Source organism: Habropoda laboriosa, unplaced genomic scaffold (assembly GCF_001263275.1).
Source record: "Habropoda laboriosa isolate 0110345459 unplaced genomic scaffold, ASM126327v1 scaffold295, whole genome shotgun sequence".
Taxonomy (NCBI): domain Eukaryota; kingdom Metazoa; phylum Arthropoda; class Insecta; order Hymenoptera; family Apidae; genus Habropoda; species Habropoda laboriosa.
The window spans coordinates 848,612-865,407 of NW_017100429.1; the positions used below are offsets into that span (position 1 = coordinate 848,612).

Below are 16,796 nucleotides of genomic sequence, written 5' to 3' on the forward strand. Positions count from 1 at the left end.
AAATTTCCAAAGCAAAAAATATCGGAAAAGAAAAAATTTCCAAAGCAAAAATATTGGATTTTGAAAAGAGGCGTTTCACAACTGAATACCGGAATTCGTTAGGTCGGTGAAAAATTTGCAAAAAGAAGAATATGCTTTTTAAGGGAAGAGAAGGTTGCGCATGTTTCGAAATGTTTTATTTCGATACATTGTCATAACTATGAAATTCAAGACGAGTGACTGCTGTCCATTTGAAGATATTCGTTTCTGTACACGAAAGCAATCTGTTGAAAATAGAAATGGCGGTGTTGCCAGGTACTCGCAAGTTATTTTCAGTTAAATGTCCTTTTGTCGTTGCATAATTCGCCTAATCAGTTCACGATCCAGTGGAAGAATTTCGCGGTCGAGAGGAGGCATGCCCGATCGAACGATCATTTTCTAAATGGAAATTCTCGATTTATAATCGATCGAACATCACTTGGTTATCTTCGATTGGACAGCGATAACGAACGAGCTACTTACGAATTCTCAGCCCTGGTGAAATATTACCTGATAGAGACTTGCGAGGTTCGTTACGTTAATCGAGCGAGTGATATCGTTATGAGAACACGTGCTACCATGTTTCTCCAGATTTTCCAAACTTTCCTATACTGTTTTTTTTTTCTTTTTTTTTTCGTGGAAGAAATGCAAAAAATATTCAGGAAGAATTTACTTGACAATGTAATACTGTATTTTTACAATTTTTTAGAATCTTCCAAGATCGAAAGAGCGAACCAAGAGTCGCCATTTTGGAGAACAGCGAAGAGCCGAGCACCACTTTCAGAGCCTCGTAATTTCTTCAATTTCAAAGCTTACCACAAAATCCACGGAGAACACTGCAATGTTGACGATAAAAGGAGAATTTTCCAAACCCTTGAAAAGGACACAGCTGAATTCCTCAACCTCAGAAACGTTCCGCTTCTATAAAATCGAAGTCCCCTCTGAATAGTCAAAATGAACCGACATATTCGATTTCGAGAACACTAGGAAACGCAACAGTTAACGCGACACAGGTGTAATAAATTAGCAAGGTGAGCTTTATGAGTTTTCGAAAGGCAAATGGTAATCGATAGATTACTTCTCCCACCGAGAAAATTATTTCTCCCACCAGGTACTATATAACTCACTATAATTTAGATATTCTGTATATTTTTCGCATTCTGTGTGTTAGAATTATGGTAATAAATTAAAAGATATTCTTTTAATTATGAATCTTCTTTATTTTTGTACGCGAGGAAGGCACGTCGCTATGCAATCAATCAAACAAAACATCGGCAAGACGCAGAGAAAAGAAAAACGTATCTGCGTCACCCATACTAAACTGATGGTTACTATGTTATTTCTATATATATATTTATATTAATCTGTCTCAGTATGTTGATTATTTTTGCCGTTACTATTACACAGACACATACTCATTTCTCCTTATAATCCAACACTGTGCAACCTTTTGCACCTTGAAATTTCCTATAAACGCATGAAAATCCGCAGTCCGGTAATCGGTATTTAACCCTCTATGGGCCCGTGTAACTTTCAAGTCACATACTGATATATCGATATTTTATTAAATAATTGAACTTTCTTCTACAAAATGGCATAAACGTCTTGTTGTAGTAACTTTCTTGATAACCGTTGTTACTTCAAAGTTACAATATGTATTCGTTATGATAAAATTGTCGAAACTGTTGAATTCACTGTTACTCTGTATTTATAGGTCGATATTTCCTAATTTTACGTTACATAAATTCTTTTACAGTCAAGAAAAATATTCGGCCCATAGAGGGTTATTGTCGTCGAGAGGCGCAGATTTCTCTTTCCATTTGTAGCGTACTGCATTAATATTTATGTATTAATTTAGAAAATAATGATGAATAACATTGTAATTGTTGGTCTGCAATGGGGTGACGAAGGCAAGGGTAAAATAGTAGATTATCTTTCTGAGAATGCAGATGCAGCTGTGAGATTTCAGGGAGGAAATAATGCAGGGCACACTATAGTAATAGATGATGAGGTTTATAAATTAAATTTACTGCCCTCTGCTGTTTTGAGAACGGGCAAAATATCCATCATAGGAAACGGTGTTGCTCTTGATTCACAGGCTTTAATCTCAGAAATAGAGTCATTGAAAGTTAAAGGAGTGGACGTAAACTATAACAACTTGATGGTATCCGAGAGCTGTCCATTAATACTTAGCGTACATAAGGACAAGGAAAAGCTATTTGAAGATTTAAACGGAAATCACAAAATTGGTACAACAAACAAAGGGATAGGACCATGTTATGAAGATAAAGTTGGAAGGAGAGCTATACGCCTGGTAATTTTGTATTCATAGCTAGTAAGCCTTATCGACGAGTATTGTTTCACTTTCACCGAATAATTCACAAAATTCCATAATATCAGCAATTTTATAATAATTCAAGGAGCATTCACGAACCTCACGATCGTGCATCATTTTTCCATACAACTTTCGTATTTAAAGAGTTAGTTCTTTGCAATTCATAGGTGTTTATTTCTACATACATACGTATATGCGCACAGCCCGTGTATACAGGGTGTCCCATTACAACCTTTCCGCGCAATGATCCTCCGGGCAATTCGTTACAACGAATTTGTTGCGCGCGATATTGGAGGGGAGAACAGAGGTGGAGTGGTCCCGTCCAAAGCGTGGAGAAACTGTGTCGAGCGTGTACGAAGATCAATTTGGCAGAAGTAACGGGAGACCGAGTGTCTAGCTGACTGGCAGAGGAAGGAGATTCTACATATAGAGGTAGAGTAGGGCCGCGAGACGACTCAGTCTCGTTCAAGCCACGCGACACTCGAACTACGTGTCGTAATCGTGCGCTCCTCACCTGTACAGGTGCCTGCCATCCTGGTCGCTCCTCGAGCTAGAGCCACGTGCTTCCCGCATTTCTGATCACGCCATAGATATTACAAATAACAGTCCTCCTGTAACAACAAAGGTGAGTTCGAGATTCGAGGAAACAGTTGCTTCCTGTAGTTTTCAATAACACTGGAAAATTTTGCGAACGTTAGAATTCAGTCGCGATTTCGTGTCGCTGGTTGTGTGATTACTAGTGTCGTTGGTTGTGAGAATATTTCGTTTCGTGTTTGATTAGGAAGAGGATTGAATTACGTCTCTTCCTCGTTGGAAGAGGTTCATTTTTCGCGAGGTTCTGTTTCCACGTCGAATTCTTGAAATTTTCGCGTATCGAGTGATTTGATATTCTTGAAACAGCGATCGCTTCTGGAAATACGTTCGAACCACCACGTTCACCTAATAACAATTGCTGTTTATACCGTGCCAGAGAAGAGATTAGGTCGTTATCGGGGGATTGGGTTAGCAGATTGCGCAGAATTTGCATTCGAGTTCCGGTGCACATGATTTAGCCACACGTGAGCGGGACCTTCTTTTTCTCTGCCAGATTCACTCTTGCGGCAACAGATTGGGCAATCTTAACGCAGCAGTGAAACAAAGTGGTAACAAAGTGGAATTTCAAATATTGTTAATTAATTCACTGTGGAATTTTGCAATTCGCCAATTTAGCAGGTGCAATTTTTCTAAATTTCTTTTCGAGTATCTGTACTCGAACGGTTAACTGTCGACCCCGAAAACCACACTGCTTGCTTTATTTATCTTCTTTCTTCCTGCTCGATGGTAATTAGTCGAATAATTGCTCGTTAACGTCGACCATTAATCCTGGCCCGGGTCGTAGGATTCGAATCAATTAGACGAGTTCGTTTCGACCAGCGAAATTTAATTATCCGCGTCGTCAAAGTGTGTAACCGATGCGTGGTGGGGAGGAGCAGAGGAGGGTTGGATAATTAACTGGCTTCTATTTGAACGATATATGCTCGATTTCCCGTCATTTCGCTAGAATTTAACCACTAAAAGGGACTGCGTTAGATTCGTGTGAATTGTTCCCGGCTTGTCTCGCACAGAGATTTACTTTCGCCCAGGTTTCGTGTATTTTTCGAAGGAATAACGCGAATCACCGGGCGAAACAAAATAAATTGCAGAACTGCAATCGAAGCTTGGAAACTGTTAAAAAAAAAAAAAACGTTTTATTACATTGGAGAGACTATCGACTTTTATTGCAGCGTTAAAAATTCGAGATGCTCGAGTGTCGTCAATTTTCGTGCCGAGGGTTATTAGGCGTGCGATTTTTGTGCTTCGTTTTTCTTCGAAAATACCTCTGACTGTGAAACGCCGAGGATATATTGTTATACGGTAATTTTTCTCAATTTTGAAATACTTTGAATACTTGATAAATATTTGAGAAATAGCTGCAATGTTTGGAAAAAAAATTGAGAAAGATCTAGGTCGAACATATTGGTCAAAATTCTAACGTAGTATACGCAATTGAAGGAGATTCGAAATTTTCGTAAAGACAGGAAAGGATAGTTATACGGTTGAAAATGATGGAAAATTCGGGAAATTTTGTCGTTTCTTCGTCAGTATCGCCACAGAGGCGCCGGAACGTCGCTTCCGCGAGAAATTTACGGCGCATCGCCTTATTTCTCTTGTTCGTTGCAGATTTACGACCCCGTTTTCAAACTCACTGATAACGAAAATCGAATTGTATTTCATCGCCAATGACAAATCTCCTGGAAAGAGCCATTTTACCCGTGTTTACGCGAAACGCGTTTTCTCTCGCTGAAAATTCCACTCGTCGATTAACGTTACATGCAGAGTGCCTTAACAGAAGTGAGAAACATTTGCAACGGCGCAAATACTGGTTCATTTGAATTTCAAGTCTGTAACTCTGCGATTCTAAAATCGCAATAATTTCCGAGTTTATATCTTCGAATAATTAAAAAAAGAATGGAAAAAAATTCGTAAAGATAGCATAGAGATGTAGAACGTGTAAATTTCGCTTTTTTCCTATCTTTAACCCTTTCAAGGATACCGACACGCACATGTGTGTGTTTGTTTTTCTTTTTTAAATTCCAATGTTGCTGATGGAAGAAATATGAAAATACGGTGAATAGCGTAATTCATTATATACTCTCCTAACAAGAAGAACAGTTTAATTGTTGTCGAATGAAAGCGAAGAAGATGTAACTACGTAAGAAATTATTTAACTTTTTTTCTAATTAGAAAACGTGCTCTCTGGAAAGATTAACAGTTTCGAACTTTCGAAGTTTGAGACACTCTGTATAGAATGCGGTATTATATGTATGTATACACAGAGATCGATGAAACGAACAATAAATTCCAGCAGACAGGCAGGCTATCGATCGACGTCGATAAATCTCGTCGATATGGAACAAGGCGGCGTCTCGGTTATACCGATCAGCACCATCACGGACAGTTCGGTGGGCAAGTCGAAGAACATTACAGGAATCGCGCAAAGATCGAGCTCGACCATCCAAGCTGCCAAGGAAAAGCTGAAATCTCCGTGTAAGTGAATTTTTCACTCATTAATCTTTCCTCTCTCTCTCTCTCTCTCTCTCGAATAAAACCGTCGGAATTTCAGAAAGGATCTGTCAATTTGAATTTCCATTTATTTCGCGGAGATTTCTTTGTAATTGATACTCATTTCTAACGAGTGTTTTGGAATAAGTGAATTTTTCGGTGATTACACGTTTTAATAATTTCCAACTTTCGGAGGGATTTGACAATTTAGATTTCGATTTATCTCGAACAGATTGTAAATTCTTTGTAATTTACGCATTCTGAATGAAAATTTCTTCTTCGCTGTGAACTTTTCGAAAATTTCACGACTTGGATTTGACCGGATTTCGAGTAAATTTTAATTAGAAAAGAAGAATCTTTCCAACCTCTCGGTACAGAAATTTCCGTACAGCGTTTAAATGATTCCTCTCGATTGGCTCCGCCGTTTTGGAAAGGACGTTTCACTGCATCGACCGATGAAACTAAAATAAAAAGAAGAGCAATTCCATGTTAAAAAGTAGGATCAATCCGCGCGATCAATCAAGCCAAAGTGAAATGTTGACGAAAGTTCGTTCACCCAGACTCGCCGACGTTCTTTTTCCTTCGTTAAAATGCTACACGAGAGCAGAAGAAATAAGGAAAAGAAAATAAATGAAAGGAAGACCGAAGGAACATCGGCGGAGTGGTTCCCTTCTGATCATGATAAAATTCCCCATCGAATCGTGGTAAAAATTTTCGAGCGCGGTGGCTCGAATAGAAAGGTGAAAGAACCAGTGAAAGAAAAGAAAGTACACACGCACGTGACGAGACGCGAGGTGCATTTCAGGAAATCGGGTTAGGGGAGATCCCCCGATCGACCGGAACTGCACAGAGAGCGGAACGGAAGCTGGCCTACACACGCACAGATACCTTCTGCACGCAACAGATGTCCCATTACCGTGAAAAACGGCGCAACAATTTGCATGGAAGCCAGCTTCCCATTGACAAATCGTTCCGATACCGGGAGCACGCGTCTAGGGTCTTTCTTTCGCGGTCTAGGGAATTTTTCGAGGCTGTTTGAACTTTTGCCGATTTTTCGAGATACGGTGATTGGATCAATTCAATTTGAAAATTTCTCGTTGATATTTCGACGATTGGAAACGATTGAAAGTGAATGAATATAGCGAATTGGTAGGATATTTCCAAATTGCAATGTTAATTGAAATTCTGAATTTCGAATCTTTCACTCCTGGTTCTCCTCTCGAAAATTCAAGAATTTCTGATTTCGTACTCTCACAAATTTAAATAACTTTCTTCGAAAAAATGTTTAAATAACTTCTTAGCGTCCGTGATGGGACGCTTGATGAGATATTCTACTTGATAATTTTGTTGTTAACGAAACTAGGATAGTAGCCAAAGAATACAGCTGTTAAGCTGCATTTGCATGCATCGGGGAGCTGGAAAGTGTCAATGGCGGGCAGACAGGTGAACAATAACCCGGAAGATGGCTCGATTCAAGCGTGTCGTGTCAGACAATTAGCACCACGTTAATGAACAGTTATTGCCACTTGTGTTAATGCCAGTTAGCTGATAACTGTCAGAATAATGAAACTGAAGTATCGTTGGACCAACTTCACCCCGTTCTATCTCCATTAAACTCCTTCACCAAGTCCACTCCTTCGCTTAATTTCTACTACGGCTCTCGAGGACAAATTCGATGTTTAATATCTTTCAGATTGGACATTTTTCCCCCAATTGAACCGTAAAATAGTGAAAAAAGATTTTAATTCGTTAATTTTTGTCTACGGTTAAATCGAACAATTTTTCGTTAAATTTCGAAATAGTAGAAGAACGGTCGATTATTATTTTCAAAGTTAGTTAAAACATTTGCAACGAGAATTAAAAACTATCTTATGAAATAAATTCTCATCGGAATTTTTTCATCCCATTTTGAGAATTGGAACGTAATGAAACAGGCTCTTGAAGAAGGTCAATGGGTTGTCATTTTTCCCACGATTCGAGAAGAACCAAGGTTCGAAGTGACACGACCGAAGAGACCAAGACCTATTCTCAACAAGAATTACCGTTACACCTCTTAAAGCCAAACTCTGGCGCTCTAATCTTGCTAATTCCTAACAATCCTAACCACCGAACGTCTAACTAACCATCAATTATCGTTTCCCCATGACTAGTTCGATTCGTACTAATCGGCGAGGACGGCTGGAAAATAACGAAGAACCTAAAGGCCCATTTTCACGGAACGATATTATCTGGCTGATTGTCCCCGGTGATTTATAGGTATCGTCGTGGGATTTGTTCTCACGATTCCTTTAGCAAAGTGTCATGTAAATCCAGTAAAACAACGTGCCCCATAGACGACCATGATTTCAAGCGATATCGGCTCGATAGTCACGCGATTTCCCTCGTTTTCCACGTTCCAGATACTTTCGCGCGAAACTTTCTTTCCGTTCTGCAAAAAGTCGCCGATCGAACGAGAAACTGATGCAGCCATAGCACTTTCGAAGACGCCGATGAAATGGTCTAGGATTTTTCATAACACGCGGCTGATCGTTAGGTTAGGATTTCTTTCTAGGTTAGGCATTTTCTTTTAATTCTCTGATGGTAAGTTCGAAAATTTCACTTCTATCAAATTTTAACTTGTAAAAATGAGCTTGAGATATTTTCATTTCGACGTTTCTGTAAAATTCTTTTAAATTTACAAATTTCGCGGGGAAAACTGCTTCCAGAATTATTCCAGAAATATTCAATTTTACGTCTATAATTCGACGATGTTCAAAGAATGTTCAAATTCTCTTAAATTGTAAATCTCGAGCAACTGGAGTAAATTTCACTCGGTGAATTTCAGTCTGAGACGTAAAAAAAAATTTCAAAATATTTTTCTCAAAATTCGAAAGTAGTTATTCTTCGTCTACGACGAATCGAAATTGAGAAATTCGTTGCCAATCACTGCAATTCTCAAGCATATCTGTCTCTCACGTGGAGAAATCCTCGAGAATTTTTTCCTCTCAGAGAAACCAGCCCATACATCTCTTCCTCCTTCACTCTACCTACACTCCGGAATACACTAATTACCACCAAAAGCGAACTGACTGGAAACTCGAGCAGAATGCACCATTGGAACAGGTGTTCAACCCAAAGAAGGTTAGAAACATAACCTCGAGGAGTGTCCCTAACCTTAACCACGAGATCCCCTCCTCTGATGTCGAATCTGTCGATTGGGCACCGTTAATCTGGCCAGAAAACGAAGACTCGAAGGGGAAGAGTGGAATGATGACCGGTTTCAGGACGTTCACCGCGAACTTGACCCACAATCACACTTGTAACACTCTTGTATACACTTGTGTGTGTGCGAGGGACACAGTGTAAACTGTGAGGTTAATTTGCTATTCAATCAATAGGATAAAGCTGCAGATTTATCGGCGGCATCTTCACTGCATAAATATATATGTAGCCTGGAGTGTTTTGAAAATGATTAATTAGGAGATTTATAGGATTAAATAATTCCTCGTTGCTTGGCCATTTCAAGATACTCGAGTGATAATTTCTAATTTATTTTTACAATCCACGATTTATTTTTAGTCGAACATTGTCTGTTTATTAGTTAGTTCTCTGAGGAGGGGATTTTGGCAGAGTTACTATGATCTACAGTGGTTCAGGATTTATTCTTCGCAATATAGTTTATATAGTATATAGTTATATAGCGAGGATTATTAAGTAATTTTGTCTGGGTCATAATGAGCGAAAATAACCCACAGTAACTCACGATGAACTTTCATTGAAGTCTGTACAGTTTTTTTTTTTTATTATGATACATCATATGGTTTATTAATAGTCCACAATATAATATTGCTCAAATTCGTTCATTTTCTTTGGCATCGAAATGTAGCACATGTAATATCAGTATCCCAAAATAACCCACAATACATTTTTTCAAATTTTCTAACCCGAATTTTTCCTGAAAATAATTCTTAAATCACTTTTATTTAAATTTCTTAATATTTAATTCCTAGAGTGTACGACACGAGTCACAAAATGACCCACAATTCTAGCATAATAATTTAATTAATTTTCTCTGCTGAAAATTTCGACCTAAATACCTAACCATTTCGCAAAATTAACGATGAAAATCGTTCAAAGCGCGGCTCAATTAGACAGGGACAGCTTTTTCCTCCCAGACGAAGGGGGTTCTGGGTATTTAGTATGGCGGACGTGTCCCGCAGAGTGCAGAAACCGCGTTAATTGGAGCGTGGAACGCTCGAGCAAGAAGTAGTCCTCGATCTTGGAAGCTTTCGCGCGAATACGTGAACTGTATCGTCCACAGAGTGGTCGAATCGCTGTGAAACAGAAATTAATTCGCCAAACGCTTTCTACTCCCGTCCGTGGGCGGCGCCATTAATTCAACAACCGCGCCATTGTTTCTATTACGATACGAACTAGACTGTAATTCATTCGGTGCACTTCTCCACACACTTACGAGACTCTAATTGGACGAAAAAGTCGCGTAATTAAAAAATAAAAAACGAGGCTTCGTGGTGCGGTACATGAATTAATTTGAGATTACGCGGTGAAAAAACTGATCCTTATCGTACTTTCCATCGTTACGTTTCTTTCTGTTGACTTAATCGTTTCCTGCTTTATCGATCCATGATAAACATTAGCCGATCAATGGTTCCCTCGCTACGGGGACAGATGGCGCGATGATGGGGAACCATAGATTATTAATTGACGCTGAAAGAGGGGAAACTGTTGATTTCTTTCGTGGAAAGGTCCTTTCACTAGTTTCTAAATAACGTGTATATTACTTTCTCGAGGGCTAATTACTATGGTGGCTGACTTTCATCGCAATTACCGGTAACACCTATCCCCCTCGTAATTCCACTGGCAATTATGGTGGACTGATACGATCAACGAGAAAGGAAAACTCGCTTCGACGAATTATATTTATTTTACTTCCTCATTTTTTCTTTTTTAAAATAATTCACATCGCTTGCATCACGTTTTTATGTAATACAAATTTTCGTGGAAGGTAATTGAATTATTTTAGGGAGTCTCTGGTTTCGTTAGTTTCTTTTTTAAATTGAATATTTATTAATGAAGTGTAAACACTAGCTTAAAATAATGTTCATGGTAATACGGTTCGCTTAATGCGTGCACCGATTTCCATAATACCATTAAACGGCTGATTTGCATATCGTAGCCATCAGGAATCTTGATATAAGAACCAGTTTGGCCCGAATACTTAAACTCATTTTCCATCTGGTTATCCGATCGGGTTCTTCCCATCCAGCACCAACCATTTCAGAAAATAAATATCGAATGTACCGATTGTTTCAATAAATACACTTAACCTAACTTATAGCCACGTCAAAAAGTTCAATTTATCAATGAGCCCAGAAAACGAATATTATAAAACATTGAACTAACAAAATTATTAGTTAAATATTCAAAAAGTATGGAAAAATTAATCCTGTAAAATTAAATACCCCTGTGTATAAAAATATGGCGACTGGTCCACGTGATCTTACAGGTTATGTAACACCAACCCTACAAAAAAAATAAATTCCACGATTTGAGTCGCCATTTTCCCCAAACATGGTGATCACATGACCCTATAGGTTAGGTGCAACGCTGAAACCACTTTTCTTTCGATGCTTCAGCTTCTATTATCTCGTAATGGTCTTGGGAGGCGACGTGAACGTCAATGACTGATCACTGTCGTTCTCAATGAGACCCTGATGGAAATTGTGCGTGACACGTGCTGCCTTCTAATTATATCCGGCCGGCGCACGGTTAATCACGAGAACTCCACTGTAATTCTGGGCCAAACGTGCCCAAGCATAACTTCCGTGCCAGTGCATACGCACGTGTGCGCTCGCCACAGAATTGACATGTCGTAAAGTTGGCCATACATTCTTGAACTTCGACTATAATTGCTAATTTTCGAAATATTTCGATCAAAGTGTATATCGTGAATTTCGACGCCACTTTTTGGCGGTTTTTCAACGTCGAACACTGTAACTGTCACGTTGGTCACGATTTCTTCGCGTAAAAACGACACCACGATATTTATACTTTGATTTGTACATTCTTGGGATATGGAAATCTAGGAGAATGGAATTTTTGGTGCTGGCTGATTCACCTAAAGTGTCACGTTTTGAGATACGGTTCGAGGAAGTATTTGTGGGTGATAAGTTAGATATATAGGGTGATTCATTTGGTATATTGGTGTTAAATGATTTGGAAAGCAGGCAAATATTTTCAGATTAATTTATAGATTGTTCAGAGTTCTTCGAACAGGAAGCTTCGTTTAGAAATTTTTTTCTCCGAACCTACAAGGTCCATCAACTTGAAATTTTTTGTACATATTTTCCGTGCATTTCGGAATATTGACAAAGGAAATTGAACAAAAATTTGGAAAATTAACGGAGATGCATAATTTTATGTCGAAAGGTGATATCGTTCAATGTTAGTACATATAGAGTACTTTTAAGAAGAGAATTTGCAGCGTTAGCCGGTATATTTAAATGATGAATGAAAGTGCCGCCCGGTATTTGAAGTTTATCCAGAAACTCATCGTTCTGTCGGCGCGTTGCCAGTCGTTTGACCTATGCTATTGATTTCTTCATCATTGATACTCCCTTTATCACTTCTGGCGCACGTATACGTAACGTTGACCCGAGATTGCCGCTCGTATCCACGATAAATAGAGCAGAACCATTTTCAAGTATGCATGAGAACCGGCCAATGAGAATTCTCGAACCTTATTATACCATACTTTTCGAAAAACATGGGCACTCGTTGAAAAGAAAATTTCTGGAAGTCTGGAATTCTATTATTCATGAAGTGGCCCTTGGGCCCGCGCCAGTGTGCATCCATGACAAATGGAAACTAGCCTATAGCGTATTCAAAGTCGATTCACGTAATATTTCTAACCTTCGAAATTAATCCAAACAAATACAACAAATTTCTAACCTACATGTACTCACTAGTTACGGCTACTGAATTGTCCTTTCAAGTTGCAAATCGCAACGGAACGTACAGGGTGTGCCATTTAAATCTTCCCCGATGAACAGAAAATTTGACTGAAAAATTCATAGAAAATAGAAACTGACCTAACCTAACCTGTATCCTCCAGATCGGTTCCACCGTGTAGAACGTGTCTTAACAGCAACGGTGGGGGGAAATTTTGCACGATTCGAGGGCAATTCCATCTGCAAGCGGCATCGATCGAGCGTGTACGCTCGCGGTTGCCTTAATGAGTCGCAGTCCTGGCCCCTCCGACGTAATTAAGAAAATAGCAGTTGATCGAGCGTGGATCTCTACCTAATCCCCCCTCCACGTCCAACGATGGAAAATCTCGCACGTGCTCGCTATCATTGACTCGAATATCAGGCTTGGTGTCTCTGTGATATGAACGTTTCTATGGTTGTCGGCATTACGCATTCAACGGGTGTCCCGTTCGTTAAAGCTCTTTCTGTGGGAGATTGGTGTCCATGCTACATTTGTATTCAGATAGCGCCACCGTTTACCATGGTGTCAAAGATATTGATGGGTGTATTTTGACGATGACTTTGCATATCGAGCAATATTTTCAGCGTAGAATATTTTTTAATAGCCGTCTCGCAATGTGTTGATCGAAATTTATTTATCTGTTTTGAAGGATCTCGTAACAGTGGACCTGTGGAAACTGTAGTGTATCTTCTCTAGTTATACAGTTAGTAATTTAATAAAAATTGTCGACGATTGAATTTTGACGAATAGGACCCTCCTACTGAAAGAATAAATGAAAACTCATTTTTTTTTTTCGAGCAATTTTTGTACCAGTTATTATTTAAGTTATTTCCAATATTGCTCGTACATATCCACAGGCTATAGATTCCACTGCCATTTTTCTCGCTCGAACTCGTATCCACTTTCTCGCCATTAGTGAATTGTTTTTCTATCGAGAACATGGCCTGGAGTTCTGCGACGTCTTCCGACGACTGTGTGCCCCGCAATGACTGTGCGTCCACTTTCCTTACAAAAATTGCCTCGCAGGTTCAGCTAGCGTAAGACTGCAATATCTAAAGACACCGACTCCACTGATCGATCGTGAACCTTCTCGATCCGAATTCTCCTGTGATTGTCATTTTCAAAACTGTCATATTCCTGTTCTCCGTTTCAGGGCTGAGCAATTTGATGAAAGAAGATGCCTCCGGCTGGGAGACGCTCACACTTGCTCTCGGAGAGGCCATTGGCACCGCTATCTTGGTCTTCATCGGATGCACAGGTTGCATTGGCAGCTTGGGCATTAGTCCCTCCGTTCTGCAGGTCTCCCTAACCTTTGGCTTGGCTGTCATGGTGGCCATTCAGGTGAAAATTTCAAAGCAACTTGGAAAATAATTGAAATTTTCCAAATAAATACTCTTTAATTTTTCTCTCTCTCTCTCTTTTTTTTTTTAAATTGGCGAACTTTGCGCGGTCGGAACATTGTTGCGTACAGTGGATGTCAGAAATACAGCGTGGTCTATGAAAAATTAAAGCGAAAGTTTCACGGATCTTCGGTGAATTATTTGTAGCTTAATTGATTCCGGTCACATTCAGTCTGACCCTAATTTCGACATTCCTAAAATACATCCACGATCGCAATTGCCAACCGGGCCTTGAATTTAATCAGAATCAGGGGACTCGATAACTGCGTTAAGTTCAGGAGAAAAAAATCATCTTCGAACTTTTGCAAATTTGTCGCTACTTTAAACGTTTCTCCCCAGTGCGTTGGACACGTGAGTGGCGCCCACATTAATCCATGCGTCACAGTGGCATCCCTTATCCTAGGAAAGAAGTCCCTGCCCATGTGCCTACTCTACATAGGCGCACAGTGTCTCGGAGCACTCATAGGCTACGGTTTGCTCAGGGTACCGTCGAAATTTTCAATTGAACAAATTTTACAAATCTTCACAAATATCGACGTGTTTGTAACTGTTTCGTTTCTATCTTTTTCACCCAGGTGATCACTCCGCTAGAGCTGATATACACCACTCCGGAAACAGGCTCCGGCAGTTTCTGCATGACGGACATACACGTGAATCTGACCAATTTCCAGGGTGTCATGTCGGAGATCATAGCTACTGGGATCCTGGTTTTCTTCACCTGTGGTTTATGGGACTGTAGAAATTCCAAGAACACAGATTCAGCTCCTATAAGGTTCGGACTGTGCATCGCGGTGCTGTGCATGGTGTTCGTACCATATACCGGGTGTAGTATGAATCCAGCGAGGACACTGGGTCCAGCTGTGTGGAACGGTTACTGGACCAACCATTGGGTCTATTGGCTGGGCCCTATAACTGGCGCCATCGTGGCAGCACTGCTCTACAGGTGCTTGTTCGTGTGCAACAGGGCGCAGAATGATTCTGGCCAGTGCGAGTAGGCGACCCGGACGATGGATGATGATGGTAGGTTGTGGAATTAGGCTAAACGATATGCTCTTCGTTCAAAATAAGAATAACCTCATTTCGCGCATGGGACGTGCATAAGGCAGGGCTAAAACGTCCAAACCCCCACTTAACCGCCTACGTTTTTCACCGTCTTACCCTCTGCTATGCGCAGAACGGAGGAAAATCGGTCCGAGAGCGAGGTTATTCTTATTTTGAACGAACAGTAGATGCAATTTTTTTTTATAATTCCTTATGATTTTGGTGCAATTTTCGAGTTTTGTGAAAATTTTAAGCAACGAGGCTGGAGTTCTAGATTTTTTTGAAGGATATTTTGTAACTTTCATTTTTATAATCTTTGCACTAAGTTTGAAACAATCGTATACTCGGTGTCCCTAAGAACTTGGATTAGCCTCGAATCCCGTTTCAAGATTCGATCTAATTTCTAAAATTCGCAGAAAAAAATCCTCCGCTCTCCTGTCTCTGCCTGAGACTCACAATTCTCCGCTTTATCCCGTCCACTTCACCGGAAGTGGCTGGCCAAACGGAGAAAACCGAGGAGAAAGGGTTTCGAGCCAGTGTTAATCGGCTGTCCTCTCTGCTTTCAGCGAGCAGAATTGCATTCCGGTTGGTCCGTGGTTCACAATTCGAGCGAGAAATCCTAATCGTGTCGCGCAGACCGGAAGTGGAGGAGCTCTCACGCGGGACTAGGTGGAGGTCGAGGGATGAGAGCCATGCGGGGAGGACTCCTCGGTTGCTTTAGACTGATTTCCAGCACGATTCACAACGATTTTCCTCTTCTACTTCTTCTGCGTCTTCTGCTTCGATATTTTTTCTTAAATTTAGAACCACCGCGGAATTCAGGTCAGGGTTTCTGTTATTTTGACGGAAGGACCTCCAAACAAAGGAAGGGGGAGATTACGGAGGAAAAATATAATCTTCCTCGTACTCGTGAAATCGTTTCTTTTTTCGAGAAAGAAAAACAATCCGTTTGAGAAACAAAACTGTCGCGAAGCAGACAAAAAAAGATTACGACATTGCCTTTAAGAAAATCTTTTTTCCTCGATCTATTGATCGAGATGATTTTTTGTAATATATATTTATAGCGCGTGTTCGGATCGAGGATGGTCCAGGATGGACATTCAGAGGGACGAGAGAAAAAGAATGAGCTGTAAGAGGCAGAGAAATAAATTTGATACGTTTTAAGAAACTTGAGTAGTTCTTTTTTTACCGCCACCCTTTATGTGCTTTGATTTCTTTCGCCTCTTTTTGGATTAAAAATGCATCTTTTTAAGCAGAGAATTAAACGGTCTCGACAATTTCACATTCGAAATTAAAAATTCAAAGAGCATGTGAATTATCTGAAAATTTTAACCTGAATGTGAAAGTTTGAAGTGTACATTTTGCAATATAAAATTTTGCAAATGTACAATAGAAATTCTAACTCTCGAAAAATCCGCAAGGAACGCGAGATTTAAGCGACGAAGTGGTGGCCTGGTCTTCGTCACCCAGGGTCACCGGAAGAGAAAGCGCGCGGACACTTGAGGGTGTCATAAATTAAGCCCTTTCCCAGGACAGTTGGGTTAGGAGGCTCCAACGGTTTTTCGGAGCGACGCAGGCATAGGACGCGGGAGAGGGCACTTTGGTTATAACCGTCGACCGAGACGGACATCCGAACCATCTTAGTAGCCTCGGATGTTGAAAAATAAAATACATTTGGTTAACAGTCTACACTGTGTCTTACAAATCCATAAAAAAAATTCCCACCAATAGCCAAAAACTGCAAATTTTCACAATATCCCAGCGTTGTCAAAATGTTCAAAATTTCAACACTATCGACGATTCCACGAAACACCGTCAACATTCGCTATCCAACCATTCGAAAAGTCGCGAAGAAAACAACGTCCCACATTCTATCCGATTTCCTAACCTCAACTTTCGCGTCACTCTGTATATATGTATCTTGCGAACTT

At 40.1% G+C, this 16,796-nt stretch overlaps 2 protein-coding genes across 3 annotated transcripts in view; both read left to right on the forward strand.

The window, feature by feature from the left end:
- Window positions 1-945, forward strand: part of LOC108575644 (serine protease inhibitor dipetalogastin-like) — a 10,380-nt gene extending 9,435 nt beyond the window's left edge. Inside the window, exon 8 of the mRNA XM_017938485.1 lies at window positions 728-945. Within this exon, the coding sequence (XP_017793974.1) occupies window positions 728-945 (218 nt within the window). The remainder of the gene's footprint in view (window positions 1-727) is intronic.
- A 1,786-nt stretch (window positions 946-2,731) lies between these two features.
- On the forward strand, window positions 2,732-15,975 carry LOC108575651 (aquaporin-like). Of its 2 annotated transcripts, XM_017938498.1 has the most exons (7): window positions 2,732-2,785; window positions 2,876-2,978; window positions 5,238-5,419; window positions 13,578-13,765; window positions 14,164-14,307; window positions 14,400-14,844; window positions 15,432-15,975. In XM_017938498.1, exons 3-6 carry the CDS (start codon window positions 5,281-5,283, stop codon window positions 14,817-14,819), a joined length of 891 nt encoding a protein of 296 aa, XP_017793987.1. In that variant the 5' UTR covers window positions 2,732-2,785; window positions 2,876-2,978; window positions 5,238-5,280; the 3' UTR covers window positions 14,820-14,844; window positions 15,432-15,975. The 2 variants fall into 2 exon arrangements, with proteins under 2 accessions (XP_017793987.1, XP_017793986.1); XM_017938497.1 differs by lacking the exon at window positions 2,732-2,785 and having other exon boundaries at window positions 2,797-2,978; window positions 5,241-5,419.
- The last annotated feature ends 821 nt before the right edge of the window (window positions 15,976-16,796 follow it).